The sequence below is a fragment of the Zalophus californianus genome, chromosome 1, assembly GCF_009762305.2.
Source record: "Zalophus californianus isolate mZalCal1 chromosome 1, mZalCal1.pri.v2, whole genome shotgun sequence".
Lineage (NCBI taxonomy): Eukaryota > Metazoa > Chordata > Mammalia > Carnivora > Otariidae > Zalophus > Zalophus californianus.
The window spans coordinates 71,433,498-71,447,980 of record NC_045595.1 but is presented as its reverse complement, the minus strand read 5'-3'; the positions used below and the strand labels follow the sequence as shown (position 1 = coordinate 71,447,980).

The window sequence follows — 14,483 nt, the reverse complement described above, 5'->3', positions numbered from 1 at the left end:
GGCTTGGGCTCCACGGACCCTTGAAGTGCTAGGTCTCAAAACTTGCTTGTTGGGTGATGCCGTCTTTTTAAATTTTTATTTATTTATTAGATTTTATTTTATTTATTTTGAGAGAGAGAGAGAGAGCACAAGCAGGGGGAATGGCGGGCAGAGGGAGAGGGAGAAACAGACCCCCCGCCAAGCAAGGAGCCCAATGTGGGGCTGGGATCACGACACTTAATTACTGAGCCACCTAGGTGCCCCTGGGTCATACAGTCTTATGGAAACCATATCTCAGATTCTGTATAAACCCTCTACCCCATTACACGCCACATATCTCCCTCATTCCATTCAAACAGATCACCTTAGATTCCTCTGTATCTATTTGCACATGGCCTGCTCATCCTGGCACTGTGGTGTCACTTGGGCTGTTCCTGTAGGCTCCTTCTCCTCCATTTTTATCAATTACATGCTTCCCACAAGTCCCCACTCAAAGCTTTGTTCTGCATGAAGTCTTTTATGGGAGAGTAGGGCCTATCTTTTCTTTCTTTGCTATTTTTCTGCACTTAAGAATAAAGTTGGGTTTCAATATTCATTTAATACCTCCTATGGTTTGGGGAAGGCAAAAAAGGTTCGTTCATAGACCCTCAAGAAGTGGAAAAGAGAAGTGCACAAAAGTAATGCATTCTGAGGCCAAGAAGAAAAGAACAAGCTTTATGGCTATCCAGAGGAAATCACAGAAAAAGGAGGCTGTTGAGCCGGATTTTGAAGGATGCAGATTTTAAGCTGTGGGTGAAGGTAGGAAGCTCGCTTTCTTTCTTTTCTTTTTTTTTAAGATTTTATTTATATGACAGAAAGAGACACAACGAGAGAGGGAGCACAAGCAGGGGGAGTGGAAGAGGGAGAAGCAGGCTTCCCTCGGAGCAGGGAGCCTGAGATTCAGGGCTTGATCCCAGGACCCTGCGATCCTGACCTGAGCCGAAGGCAGACGCTTAACGACTGAGCCACCCAGGTGCCCTGGTAGGAAGCTGCCTAGGCTGAGAGTAAAGCTGGTTATAAAGTGGTCACACCTACAGAGACATATGAAAATGTATTTGGGGCTGGAATAGGAAGCATTCTAGACTGGTTGGGAAGAGACCAGTTGAGGCACCCTACAGAGGCACCCTTACGATGTGCACAGTGGAACGCGAGCCCAGCTTTGAGCCTGGGATTTCAGGATAATAATTCTGGCAGGAAGAAGGAGGGGAGTTTGGATAACGGCATTATTGGAGAAAGGAATACAGATCAGGAGGGTTCCAGGCAGAAGAGGAGCACCGCAACTTAGGCAGCAGTTGGAAAGGGGCAGCCCATTTGTCAGCATCCAGTGTATAATTGCTTCTTTGCGATTCTGGAATTTAAAAGGCTGAAAACTAATAGTTTCTTCTTAAGTTTGCAGAAAATTTATTTTATGGAAAACGTGACCTAAACTGATGTGATGATATTTATGGTCTTTTCTTATCCTACTTCATGGATCAAAAGATGGCCACCATTCATTTCTGCTTCTCCCAGCCAGAGGTGGTATCTCTTTCCCCCGTTTGAATCTAGGCTGCTCTTGTCACTGGCCTTGACCAATAGAATGTGCTGGAAATGGTTCTGTGTAGCTCTCAAGGCTGGGCCTTAAGACATCTACAACTTCTGCTTTTGCCCCTCTTGGAATGTTCTGGAAGACAGTCGCCATGTAGAAGTCCAGAGACTCTGAGCCTACCATACTGTGAGGACACCCAGGTTTCATGAAGAGAGAGAGGCTACGCAGAGGAGCACTGAAGTGCCAGAATGGGAGCCAACAGAATGTCAGCGAAGCCTTTTTGGACTCTCTAGAACTGCCCAGCCATCAGCTGAAAGCTGCTGAGTGAACGACTCCATGCAACACAACACCGAGCAGAAGAAACTGTCAGCCAAACCCTGCCCAAATTCCTGACCCCCAGATTCATGAGCAAATAAGATGGTTGTTATTTTAAACCACTAATGTTTTGGGAGCGTTTATTACATTGCAAGAGATAACCCAAACACACACGTCATTTATATATTTTTTATTGCAGAAAATGACTGCATTTGATGAAAGAGCCACTCTAGACCTCACCAAGGGTGTTATGTAGGATATGGTCTGTGTGTATTTTACTTTTTTAAATTAAAAAAAAATCTGAATTTTGAAATTCACCTGGGCCCAAGGTTTTGTTTTGTTTTTTTTTTTTTTTTTTGAGAAGGAATTGTCCTTTGTATTACAGAAATAGAGTTGTCTAGACTTCCTTCCGGTCTTCCTGCATTCACTAAATGTCATGCGTGATGCCATAGACTTTTTCCCAGCCACTTTCTATGTGCACCCCTGATCTCCCCAGCTGCATGGCCAGGTTCTCTGAAGCAGAAGCTCTCAAACTAAAGTGTGTATCAGAGCTCCTTAGAGGGCCGGTTCAAACACAGCTTCTTGGGCTCTGTCCTCAAGAGTTTCTGACTCAGTGGATCTAGGGTGGGGCTTGAGAACTTGCATTTCTGACAAATTCCTAGGTGAGAGAACCATTGCTCTAGGGGGGAGTGCCATTATTTCCATTTTTGTTGCATTTACCCACCAGCACAAGGTGCTTAGTAAACTCTCATGGATGGAGTTTCTCCAAATCCTCATCTTTATAATGCTGTTGAAGCCTTAACTTTTACTCCCTGAGGTAATCCTGACAAGGCCCTACACTTAAAAAGAAACGAATTCCTTGTTTTATTAGATTCAGTTTTTCTTTCTTCTCAACTGATAGGACATGGTGAATAAAATGTCCCTTCTGACCTCTTTTTTGATCTGTCTTGGAGCAGATCAGAGGGAAGGCCTTTCCTGTGACCTGGAAGCAACCCTCTATTTGTGACCAAATTATTATTCCTTTCCTTTTGGTGGTTTCCGAATAAAATTTGGTTCTTGCCAGCCAGCCTTTTACAAAAGAGAGGGAGGGACCACCCAGAAGATCCTCTTTTTGGCGAGAGGACCAGTCTCTCAGAGCCTGCATTTTACAGGTGGCACCACTGAAGCCGAAAGGGGTGGAGCCCACTGGCTCAGGGTCATACAGCTGAAACACGCAAGTGCCGCGTTGGAGCTCAGGTCTAACTTGACCCCGTAACAAGCTGTCTCACTCACGCGGCACCCTCATCCCCTCCCCCATCCCAGAAAAGCACAGCCCGTTTGACTTAACCCACACCTTTCAACCTTCCACCCCCCCAAACATTTCCTTCCGAGTGCGACGGGATGGTCACACCGATTCATCCTGAGCGGGAACCCCCCCCCCCCAAAACTCCCCCGTCCAGTCTCCGGGCCAGGCGCCGTCACCTAGACTCCACGAATCCCCGATAAAGCCACTGCGAGCGCCTGGAAGAGTCTCGCCCTCGAAGCCCAGCGATTAGGTTGGTTCCTCAAATTGTTCCCGACAGGAGGAGCAGGAAATAACGCCGGCCCTCGGTGGCGGCCGCAGAGGGAGGGGGAGAAGCTCAGGCTGGCTCCCAGGCAGTCGCAGCGGCCTCGCATCGATCTCGGGTCTAAGGTCCGGCCGGGTCAGAGTTCCGGCGGCTCTTTCTCGCGTTGGAGTCACCTCTCGACCCCCGGCCTCTGTTATCGCGCAGTGGGTGGCTCCCGGGGCCTCGGAGCCCCTCAGGGGCCTCGCTTTCCCGGCGGCCGCGCAGCCCCGGCCCCGCCGCCAGGTGGAAGGAGACAGGTCAGCGGAGCAGACAGCACGAGGGGGCGGGGCCTGGCGGAGGCTGGGCGGGCGGGTTGCAGCAGGCGCCCGGGACCCCCGGCGCCCTCTCCTCCGCGCGGCCAGCCCCGCGACCCTGGCCGCACTGTCCCCTGCAACAGGTGAAGAGGCGGCGGACCCGCAGCGCCTCCGCGGGGCGGTCCTTCTCCAGCCCGCCTCGCGCCCGCCCCTCTCCACGCCCCCTCCCCTCCTCCCGGCCTCTGGCGCCTAGCTCGGCCGCCCGGCGGTCTCCCCTAGCGCGGTCTCCTCCTCCTCCCGGGCCCCAGCGCAGCCCGAGAGCCCCGCGCCGAGAAGCGGGGGGCGCCGGGCACTCGCACGACACGCGCCGCGGCGGGACAGTCCCGGGGGGACGCCCCCGGCGCGCCTCCCTCCCCGCGCCCGCAGCGCTCCCCTCCCCCCCGCCGGTGTCCCCAGGGCTCCGGGCCGCCAGGGCAGCGCCAGACGCGCCGGGGGGTCCCCGAGGAGGGGCCAGCCCGGCCGAGGCGCGGCGATGGAGGAGCCGCAGCGCGTCCGCTCGCAGACCGTCACCACCACTGCCAGCTCCTTCGCCGAGAACTTTTCCACCAGCAGCAGCAGCTTCGCCTACGACCGGGAGTTCCTCCGCACCCTGCCCGGGCTCCTCATCGTGGCGGAGATCGTGAGTGCCGAGCGCGCGCGGTTGGGGGTGGGGGGGGCGGCGTTGGTGGACTCGGGCGTCGTGCCTCCGCAGACCCGCTTCCAGGGAACCGTTTTTGCTCAGTCTCGCCTTCTTCCCAGAGTGCAAAACTCAGAGACCCCCTCTTCGAGCGAGGCCCGATCACCTTGCGCTCTCCTGGGCAAGAGGGTCGTGACCCTCAGGATGTCTGCTGGGGGAGAGACCCGACTTGCTGGGCCCTCTCGGTGGTCGTGGCGTCTCTTGGGAGCGGGATGCTTGGTGGGCGTGGAGTTTGTTTTAATGACTGTCATGGACACCTGATGTCTCCCTTCCCTGATCTCCACGTGGATGGCTCCTCCCTGAAAGCAAAGCTTTCTAAAATATAGGGGAGCGGAGGGGACTTTTTTCTTTGCCTATTTATCTCCCTGGTAGTAAAATTGAGGTGAATTAAGAAACTTTTCCTGCGTAAAATCTGAGGGTTTCAGCCCCGTTGAGGACCAGAAGTTTTCCTGCCTGGTTTAGGCTCAGAACATTCCTGGGGAGGAGGCCTGCCTTGGGCATTCTCCTCTTCATAGGACATGGAGGCTAAGAGATCAAGTGATTTCTCCTGAAGTCCCAGCCAGTCCTTCTTGGCTGGAGCCCTGTAAACAGCTAGTGATGGCTACTGTTTATTGACCTCACCATGGGCAGGGGTCCTCTCAAGACCTTTAAATGCCTTTGTGCCCTCATGTAACCCACACAACAGCCCTACCCTGTAAAGGTGGCTTCAATTATTCCATTTTACATGGGAAGAAACTGAGGCAGAGCGAGGGGAAGTCAGTCATACCTGGGGGTGGTGGGACTGTGATTCAGCCCCAGGCCAGCCTGACCCCAGGGCCCTGCTCTTAACTGCTAAGGGGTATCCTTCCCAGCTGTCTCACCAGTCCCCTTTCCATTATATGTCACACACATTCATTTACGCATTTGTGGAGTTGAAATCTAGCTCATGTGGGGTTAGAGAATGCGAGCTATGGTGATATAGATGTGGCAGAAGACTCAGATGCTTTCTCCGAGAAGCCCCTAACAAAACCTGTGTACATCAAGTAGCTTCCCTGCTCCTCGGAAATCTCAGACCCCACCCCAGAATCTACTGAATCGATTCCCCTGCACATAAAGTTTGAGAAGCGTTGGCTCAGCTCAGCCCCTAGCTGGTTCCCGCAGTTGGTATTGAGGACTTCAGGAGACCCAGTAAAAAAAACTAAGGTATTGGACTCACCTTGCAGGGCCTGGCTTATAGGAATTCGACAAATATTTGCTGTGTGAATGAAGTAGTTGGCAGGCTTCCCTGCTTGAGCAGAACAAACAAAGCTAAAGTCAGAGTTGGGGGCTTCTCCCCCAGGGGTGGTTTCGGATCAGGAATGAAGTAAAATGCCTCTTGTTTTCTGATTTCTGACCGATGTGCTCTATGTTCCATGCTTTTTCAGAAAATAGAAAAGTGAAGGACAAAATGTAAATGGCCCACAATCCCATCCCTAGAAATAACCACGAGTGGTTGATACTTTGGCATGTATCTTTTTAGATCTCAATAAATTTTTTTAAGATGGAAAAACAGGTAAGAAAAATTACCCATACCACTACAATAGTTCAATTTTTATTTTTGACAACTATACATGCACATGTTTTAAAGAGTCAGTGTTAACAGGCAGAGTTGTAAGTTTGCCCCCGCGTCTCCTCACTTTCCAATCTCTTAGAGCCATAAACGTTTATAATCTGTTCCTTGATTTTTTCCCCCCAGTTGTAGGTGTTATCCACTGGCTTCCGCCTCTGAGAGAAGAGGCTTTAGCCCTCTTTGACCCATCCCCCCACCCTGTATTATACATATAGCCTTCCTGTCTCCCACAATATTTTGGGTGAGATTAATAACCAGTGTAGTGTTGACCTTAGGACACCATAGACATTGTTCTCAGTTGAGCCACTGAGTGGTCTATGAGCCCTTTTCCTTTCCTGCCCAATTTGTTTCCCTGGAGTCGGTAATTTTCTTTTTCCATTTCTTCATTCTCTAGCTGTTTAATCACTAATTTTACCTTAATTGTCAAAATCTCCTGTCAGTCAAGTGAGAGACATCTGGGAGTCTATCGAGGTCATCTCATGACCAATCCTGTCTGGGAGCCTCTGACCTGCCCGTTCCCCGCCCCCCCCCACCCGGCCTGCTCACCTGGGCATGGGGTCTCGTGCAGCAGCACCCTGGAGAGTCTTTCTCTCCCCTTCTCTTCTGGGTTGGGTCCCCTGCTTCTCCTGACCAGTGTCCCTGTCTGTTTTGCCTTCCTCCCAGTGGGGGGACCACACAGACTTTAGTCGTTTCCTGAGAAAGGATTATGTGTGGATTGAGATTTACATCTTCCAAAACACCTTGAATTGACTCTTACACATAATTAATAGTTTGACTAGGTAAAGAATGTTAGATTGGAACTTGTTTTCCTGCAGAATTTTGAAAGCAGTTCTCCATTATCTTTGAGCTATTCTGTTTTTTGTTTTCATAAATTTCAATTCTTCATCCTTTTCTTTCCTTTCCCTTCTGGATCTTTCTCCTAACAGATCTGTCAGATCACACTAATGTGCTTTCCTCTGAGGCCATTTTCTTCCATTATAATGAGGACCTCATGTCTTCTTTCAATCCGGAAAGCTCATGTATATGTAAGGAGATTTTTTTAAACTGATTTTTACCTTTCTGTTTTCTGGGTTTTTTTTTTTTTTTCTGAAACTCCTTTTATCCTTTTTTTCTATGCATATATTTTCTTGTAATTTTACTCATGGGTTCGGACATGCCGTGTTCAATTACCATGCCATAAACATTTCTCAGGATCTCGGATTTCTCAGTTATTATAGTTTCTGTTGTAAGGAAGTACCGTATTTGATTTCCTCCATTTTCATATTTTGGGGGTGCCTGGGTGGCTCAGTTGGTTGGGTGTCTGCCTCTTGATTTTGGCTCGGATCTCAGGGTTGTGGGATCGAGCCTGCACTGGGCTCTGTGCTGGGTGTGGAGTGTGGAGCCGGCTTGCGATTCTCTCTCCCTCACCCTCTGTCTCCCCCCCCCCCCCCCCCCCCCGCTGCTCATCCATAGCGCACACGTGCGCTCTTTCTCTCTCAAAAATAAATAAAAGTTCAAAAAAAATAAAACCTAACATGTTTCTAGGTTTTACTAGTATAGCTAATGCTATGGCAATTTTCCTGCTTTGTCCCTCTTTCCACATTTATCCAGTGATTTTTTTCAAGGAAAAGTTCTTTAAAGTACAATTGTATGTCAAAGAGTGCACAAATTTAAGGGTTTTGTTACATATTCTGAAATTATTTTTCCACGAAGTTTTGCTGGTTTAAATTATTATCAGTAGTGTAAAGCTATTAAACTAAAAATACTTTTTTAAGTTAGGGGAATTTCTAAAATAAAAAATGTGAAGTATTATCTTAAATGATATATGCTTTCTTGATCTAAGATACTTTTTTGTTCATGTTTTAATGTCTAAATCAGGATGTGGCTTACCGTGGCTGGTTTCTTGGAGGTAATGCAATCCGGTACCACTGATTCTTTATGGGGGGTGAGGGGAGCAGGTTTCAAACTATTGCTGTCCCCGCGCGGGCTGGCATTAAGATAGACCTGTCCCCAGAAGAATATTACTTTCTGCCTTGAAAAAACCCCAAATACTGAGACAAAGAATTGCTAAGACTCTGACTTCCTGCTTGAATCTGGGAGAAATGAAATAATTGAGAACAAAACACAATGTTTCCCCAAATCTGTTGTCAAATTCGCTAGCCCTGGCTTTCCCCCAGGAGTGAGTGGTCGTAACTAACCTACTCAAACACTTCAGGCTGTGCCAATGTAACATTGTGTTGAAACCAAATTGTAGTCATTTCCTTCCGTTTAAAGTTTTATAAAAGCTAGAAGCAATCCAGTACTTGACCTGTGACTTGTAGGATGCTGTGATCTTATGACAATTACGAGTACTTGAAGAATTAAAGTGATTTGTCAGAAGCTGAGTTAATTGCACCCTTCCTGTTATCGGTGACTTTGAAATGAATTACAGCATCGTGTAATAATGTTAGGTCACCTTTCATATGCTTACTGTCATGAGCAGACTTAGGTGGGGAAGGACAAATAGAGTTTACTGAGAGCTGGAATCTAAATCATACTATCCTGTTGAATTCTTAAAAAACAAAAAACAGTGAACATAGTTTCCATTTCACAAAACAATACCTAGTCTTTGTAGAAAAAATAGAAAAATGTAGTTAAGAAAACCCCCCTGTCATTCTAGCCCCCATGGTGGTTCCTAACAGGCATGGTACTAGGAGTGGATAGGATTAAAGAAAAAAAAAAATTGTTTATTGTAATACCTGAAGCTTCTGCTGGTGTTTAGTGCCCTGGGGGTCAGGGTCGCTAAATGTCCTGAAGTGCATGAAGACAGTCCCCAACAATGAATTGCTTTACCAATTGCCAACAGCACCACTGTAAAAGAACTCTGAGTGAATCACTATTTAGCACTTGGAATAAACCATTCCAGAATTTTTCAAGTGGTTATGTATCATTTTTCTGTATTTTTTTTTTTTTTTTTGATGCAGTCACTTGTAAACTATTCTTTGGTTTACTGCTATGGCCATCTGGGCTGGATATCTCCCATTTGTCCCTCAGATCCACTCTACACCCTTCTCCACTCTGTTCTCCACCCTGAAGGCTGACTTGCATGGATTGTCTCAAGGGGCTCCCCTCGGACGTTTCACTGGATTCATCCAAAAGTGGTACCCGCAGGGGATTGGGGGGTGAAAAGGGGAGCTGGTTCTGGGTATTTAGTCCCTGGGATCCCTCCCTGCTGACTCTCAGCAGGTTGACTGTGTCCCTCCATGCAAGGCGGGCTGTCTGGCAACCCTCTGCACACAGCTGTTTTTCCTGGCCTCCGATAGCCATTCACTTCCAGCTGCTCACCACTGCCAGGCCCTGCACTATCACTGTGGTTTTCCTGCACCCTGCTTTATAAATAACACCTTTATTAAACTCAACTCGGATTACCCAATCTGAAAGTGCCAGGTGTCCTGCTGAGCCCTGATAAATTACCTTTCCTCATTAATAATTAATTTCTTATGACATTCTTAATAGCCACATAGTATTCCATAAATATCCAGGCCCTTACTGTTCAGGTTATGTTTCTTTCCTTTAAAAATGTAACAAACTTCCTTTATGCTAACTCTTTCTGGTGGTTCTTTAGTGTTCTCTAAGGATGAGTACTTAGAATTGAATAAAAAGTCTATGAATTTTCTTTAAAGTCAAATTTATTGAGGTGTCCAGGAAAATTCACCCTTTTTAGTGTAGAGTTCTGTGAGTTAAATTTAGCATATGCATTCTTAAAAAGCAGCCCTATGGAGATAGATCATAAAATCGACCTTTTTAATGTGTACAATTCAAGGATTTTTAGGGTACTCACAGAGTTGTACTACTATTTTAGAACATCTTTGTCGCCTCAGAAAGAAACCCCATACCTATGAGCAGTTACTTCTTGTTCTTCCCTCCTCTCAGCCCTTCGTAACCACTAGTCTGCTTTCTGACTCTAGATTTGGCTATTCTGGACATTTCACAAAAATGGCCCTATAATATGTGGTCCTTTCTGTCCGGTTTCCTTTACTTAGTATGATGCTTTCAGTGGTCATCCATGCTATAGTATGTATCAGTACTTCATTCCTTTTTTTGCTGAATAATATTCCGTTGTTTTATATATATATTATTTTGTTTATTCATCAGTTGATGGACATTTGGGTTGTTTCCACATTTTGGCTATTATGAGTAATGCTGCTATCAACCTTCATGAACAGAGTATTTTTGTGGACATATGTTTTCACTTCTCTTGGGCACTACGTAGGAATGGAATGGCTGAGTCATAGGGTAAGTCTTTGTTTAATAGCTTGAAGCACTGCTAGACTGTTTTCAAAGTGGCTGCACTACATTACAATCCGGCCAGCAATCCGAGTTCCCATTTCTCTACATCCTCACTAAGATTATTTTCTGTCTTTTTGATTCTGGGCATCCTACAGGGTGTGAAGTGGTATCTCATTGTGGTTTTGGTTTGTATTTCTCTAACGACTAATGATGTTGAGCAGCTCTTCATATGCTTATTTGTCACTTATATATCTTCTTCGGGGAAATGTCTATTCAAATCCCTTGCCGTTTAAAAAATTATCTTATTGTTGAGTTGTAAGAGCTCTTTACATATTCTGGATACAAGTCTTCTATCAGATAGATGATGTGCAAATATTTTTCTTCCATTCTGTGGGTTGTCTTTTCACTTTATGTGATGATGTCCTTTGAAGTGCAAAGATTCTTAATTTGATAAAGTCCAATTTATATATATTTTTTCTTTTGTGGCTTATGCTTTTGATATCATATCTGAGAAGACTTTCTTAACCCAAGGTCATGAAGATTTACTTTTATGTATCCTCCTAAAAGTTGTATAGTTTTGTCTTACCTTTGAGTCTGTGATGCATTTTGAGTTACTTTTATATAGTGTGAGATAGCGGTCTAAGTTGATTCTTTTCTATATGGTTAGCTAATTGTCCCAGCACCATTTGTTGAAAAGACTATTTTTCTCTCATTGAATTGTCTTGGCACCCTTGTCAAAAATCAAATGTAGCATAAGGGTGTATTTCTGGATTCTCAGTTCTATTCCATTGATCTCTGTGTCTTTTGGCCAGCACCGCACTATACTGATTACTGTAGCTTTGTAGAAAGTTTTGAAATCAGAAGTTATGAGTGTGCCAAATTTTTCTTTTTTCAAAATTGTTTTTTGGCTATCCTGGGTCCCTTGCATTTCCATATGAGTTTTAGTATCAGTTTGTCAATTTCTGCAAAAAGGGGCAGCTGAAATTTCAATATGGATTGTGTTGAATCTGTAGATCAATTTGGGGAGTATTGCATCTTAACAAAATTAAATTTTCCAATTCATGAACATGGGATGTCTTGCCATTTAATTAGGTTTTCTCTAATTTCTTTCAACAATGTTTTGTAGTTTTCAGCACACAGGTCTTATTTTTCATTTGTTAAATTTCTTCCTAAGTATTTTATTCTATTTGATGCTCTTGCAAATGGAATTATTTTCTTAATTTCATTTTCAGTCTGTTCATTATTAAAGCATAGAAATCCAATTGAGTTCTGTATCCTTGATCTTGTATCCTATAATTTTGATGACCTCATTTATTGGTTCTAATAGTTTTTTGTGTGTGTGGTTTAGCATATGTGTTTTTAAGACTTTTGATTCTGCTGCCAAGTTGTACAGAAAAGTTTATACCAATTTGCATTTCCTCTAGTGGTATTTCAGTGTGTAACAGGGTTTGTTTCTGCAAATACTCGAACTTTCTTTTAATATTTGCCAATTTTGTTGGAGTGGGAGATACTCAAAATAATAAAAACTAGTTTGGCATAGACACCATTAGTCAGGAAGAACATCAGCTGATATTTAGGGGACCCCGGATATTTGAAAAAGAACAAATTGTTTTTATTTGCATGTCTGTGATTATTAAAGTTGAATATTTTAAATATGCTCATCAACCATTTATTTCTTTTGGTAACTGCTTGTTTTTTCCTCTTCATTTAAAACATGGGCTCTTTCTTTCTTTAAAAAATGTTTTAAAGATATAAAAGAGAGAGATTACACTTGATCTTAGCCAAAAGGCCGAGAAGTGATAAAAGATATAAAAGAGAAAGAGAAAACTTAAATGACTATTACCTCCCAGGAGAGAAGTAAGATTGCTTTGGAGAATGTGTTTGAATGGGTTGTTTGCTTTTTAACTGCTTATCTTTTTACAGGTTTACATTTTTTATAATGAGGATGTATTTATGAGTTAATGGAATAAAAGAAGCCTACAGCAAAGTAATAAGTGCTCATTGTAAAGATAAATTTCAAATCATTTATATATAGAATGAAAACTGAAAGTCTCTGCTAACCTATGTCCTTCATGCCACCCCTCATCTACCCACCTGCCTTGACGTACTTACCATTCACATTTCTCTCAGACCTCTTTCTGTATATGAGCATGTTACATGAATTCTGTAACTATTTCATCATTTAATAATACCTTGGTATTTTTCTATGTTCTTATTTATAAGTTTCCTATATACTATGGGTATTAATTTTCTCTGTTGCTTGTTAATAGCATGCCATCTTCATCAAAATAAGTTTCTAATTTGCATGAAATCTAAACTGTTATCTTTGGGGTGCCTGGATGGCTCAGTTGGTTAAGTGTCAGACTCTTGATTTCGGCTCAGGTCATGATCTCAGGGTCGTGAGATCACGCCCCACATCAGGCTCTCTGCTCAGGATGGAGTCTGCCTGAGATTCTCTCCCTCCCTTGGATGCTTTCTAAATAAATAAATAAATAACTAAAATCTTTACACTGTTATCTTTATTTAGCCTTCTAGGGTTTACTTTGCTTAAACATGGCTTCCCTACCCCCAGGATTTTGCAGATATTTGAAGAAAATATAGTAGAATTTTTTTTTAGTGTTAAAAGTATTTACCATCTTAAGCCATAAGTTCCTTTTGTGTGTATAAGGTCAGAATGTGATTTCACCTTTTTCCCCAAATGGATATGTAGTCTCACCATTAGTCATATCATATTACATATATGTGTAACTATTTCTTGACCCTAATGTGTTCTATTCCTGAGTCAATTCCAAACCCTTTTAATTACTGTAGCTTCATCATGAATTTTATTATCCAGTAAAGTCTTACAGATTTTTGTATTTGCTATTCTTGTATATTTACACTAATACAAGTGATTTTCAGAATCAGTGTTCCTTCAACCCTCTTTAATACAACTTGAGTTGTATTAAATTTATAAATTAATTTGATAATTTATAAATTAATATAATTAATTATAATTAATATTATAAATTAATACGATATTGAATCTTATAACCTAGGAATATTGTATCTCTCTATTTATTTGGGTCAATTTATGCTCTTAAAGTCCTCAGTTTTTTCCAGATGAATCTTACATGGTTTTTAAAAATATTTATTTATTTGAGAGAGAGAGAGTGAGCGAGAGAGAGCATGAGTGGGAGGAAGGGCAGAAGGAGAGGGACAAGCAGATTCCCCACTGAGTAGGGAGCCCAGTGCACAGGGCTCAATCCCAGGACCCTGGGATTGTGACCTGAGCAGAAGGTAGACGCCCAACTGACTGAACCACCCAGGCACCCCTTATGTATTTCTTACTAGAATTAAGAATTCTCAATTTTGATAAGGGAGATTTGTCAAAAATTGATTGGATTTATAAATTTCTGATTATTTGTGGTTTATAAGGAAGCTGTTATTTTTCTTATTTCAATCTTGTGTGTTGCCATCTTATTTGACTTACTAGTTCTAATAGTTTTATTTCTGTTATAAGTAAATTATAGTAGTATCTGTGAATAAGGATTGTTTTCTTTTTCTCTTTTTTTAAAGATTTTATTTGGTTATTAGAGAGAGAGAACATGAGAGTGAGAACACAAGTTGGGGAGAGGGGCAGAGGGAGAAGACTCCCTGCTGAGTGAGGAGCCTGATGTGGGGCTCGATCCCAGGACCCCAGGATCATGACCTGAGCCAAAAGCAGACACCTAACCAACTGAGCCACCCAGGCGCCCTGGATTGTTTTCTTTTCCTTTTTATATTTATACTTTACTTTTTTTTTCATTATTGCATAGGTTGGCACTACCAGTGTAATGTTGAATGATTGGGATGATATGAGTGTCCTTGGCTGGCTCATAACTTTAGTTGGGCTGTTTCCAATGTCTTAATGATAGTACACGTTTAACTACAGGTTCTGGTATATATTCCTTATTGAGTTAAGGAAAGGAAGTTTAACTTGTACCTGTTTTAATCAAAAACGATTACTGAATTTAGAAGATAGGATTTGGGGGGAGGAGTGTTTATCAATGTGATCATCCAGGGTTTTATTTCCCTTAATTTGCTAATGGAGTGGATCATATTAGGAAATCAAATGTTGAATCATTCTTGTGATCTTGGAATAAATCTCTACTTAGTTATATTCTTTTAATATTCTATTATAGTTTAAAACTTTTTTTTACTCTTGAATTTAATTTGTTAATATTATATTTGG

The 14,483-nt window shown here is 43.3% G+C and overlaps 1 protein-coding gene and 1 pseudogene across 1 annotated transcript in view; one reads left to right on the top strand and one right to left on the bottom strand.

Annotated features, from left to right (window-relative positions):
- The first annotated feature begins 3,596 nt into the window (after nt 1-3,596).
- Nucleotides 3,597-14,483, top strand: part of CMTM8 (CKLF like MARVEL transmembrane domain containing 8) — a 108,681-nt gene continuing 97,794 nt past the window's right edge. The window contains exons 1-2 of the mRNA XM_027585055.2: nt 3,597-3,701; nt 4,155-4,377. Coding sequence (XP_027440856.1) covers nt 4,231-4,377 — 147 coding nt within the window. The 5' untranslated portion in view covers nt 3,597-3,701; nt 4,155-4,230. The remainder of the gene's footprint in view (nt 3,702-4,154; nt 4,378-14,483) is intronic.
- Nucleotides 11,985-12,071, bottom strand: LOC113919150 (annotated as a pseudogene).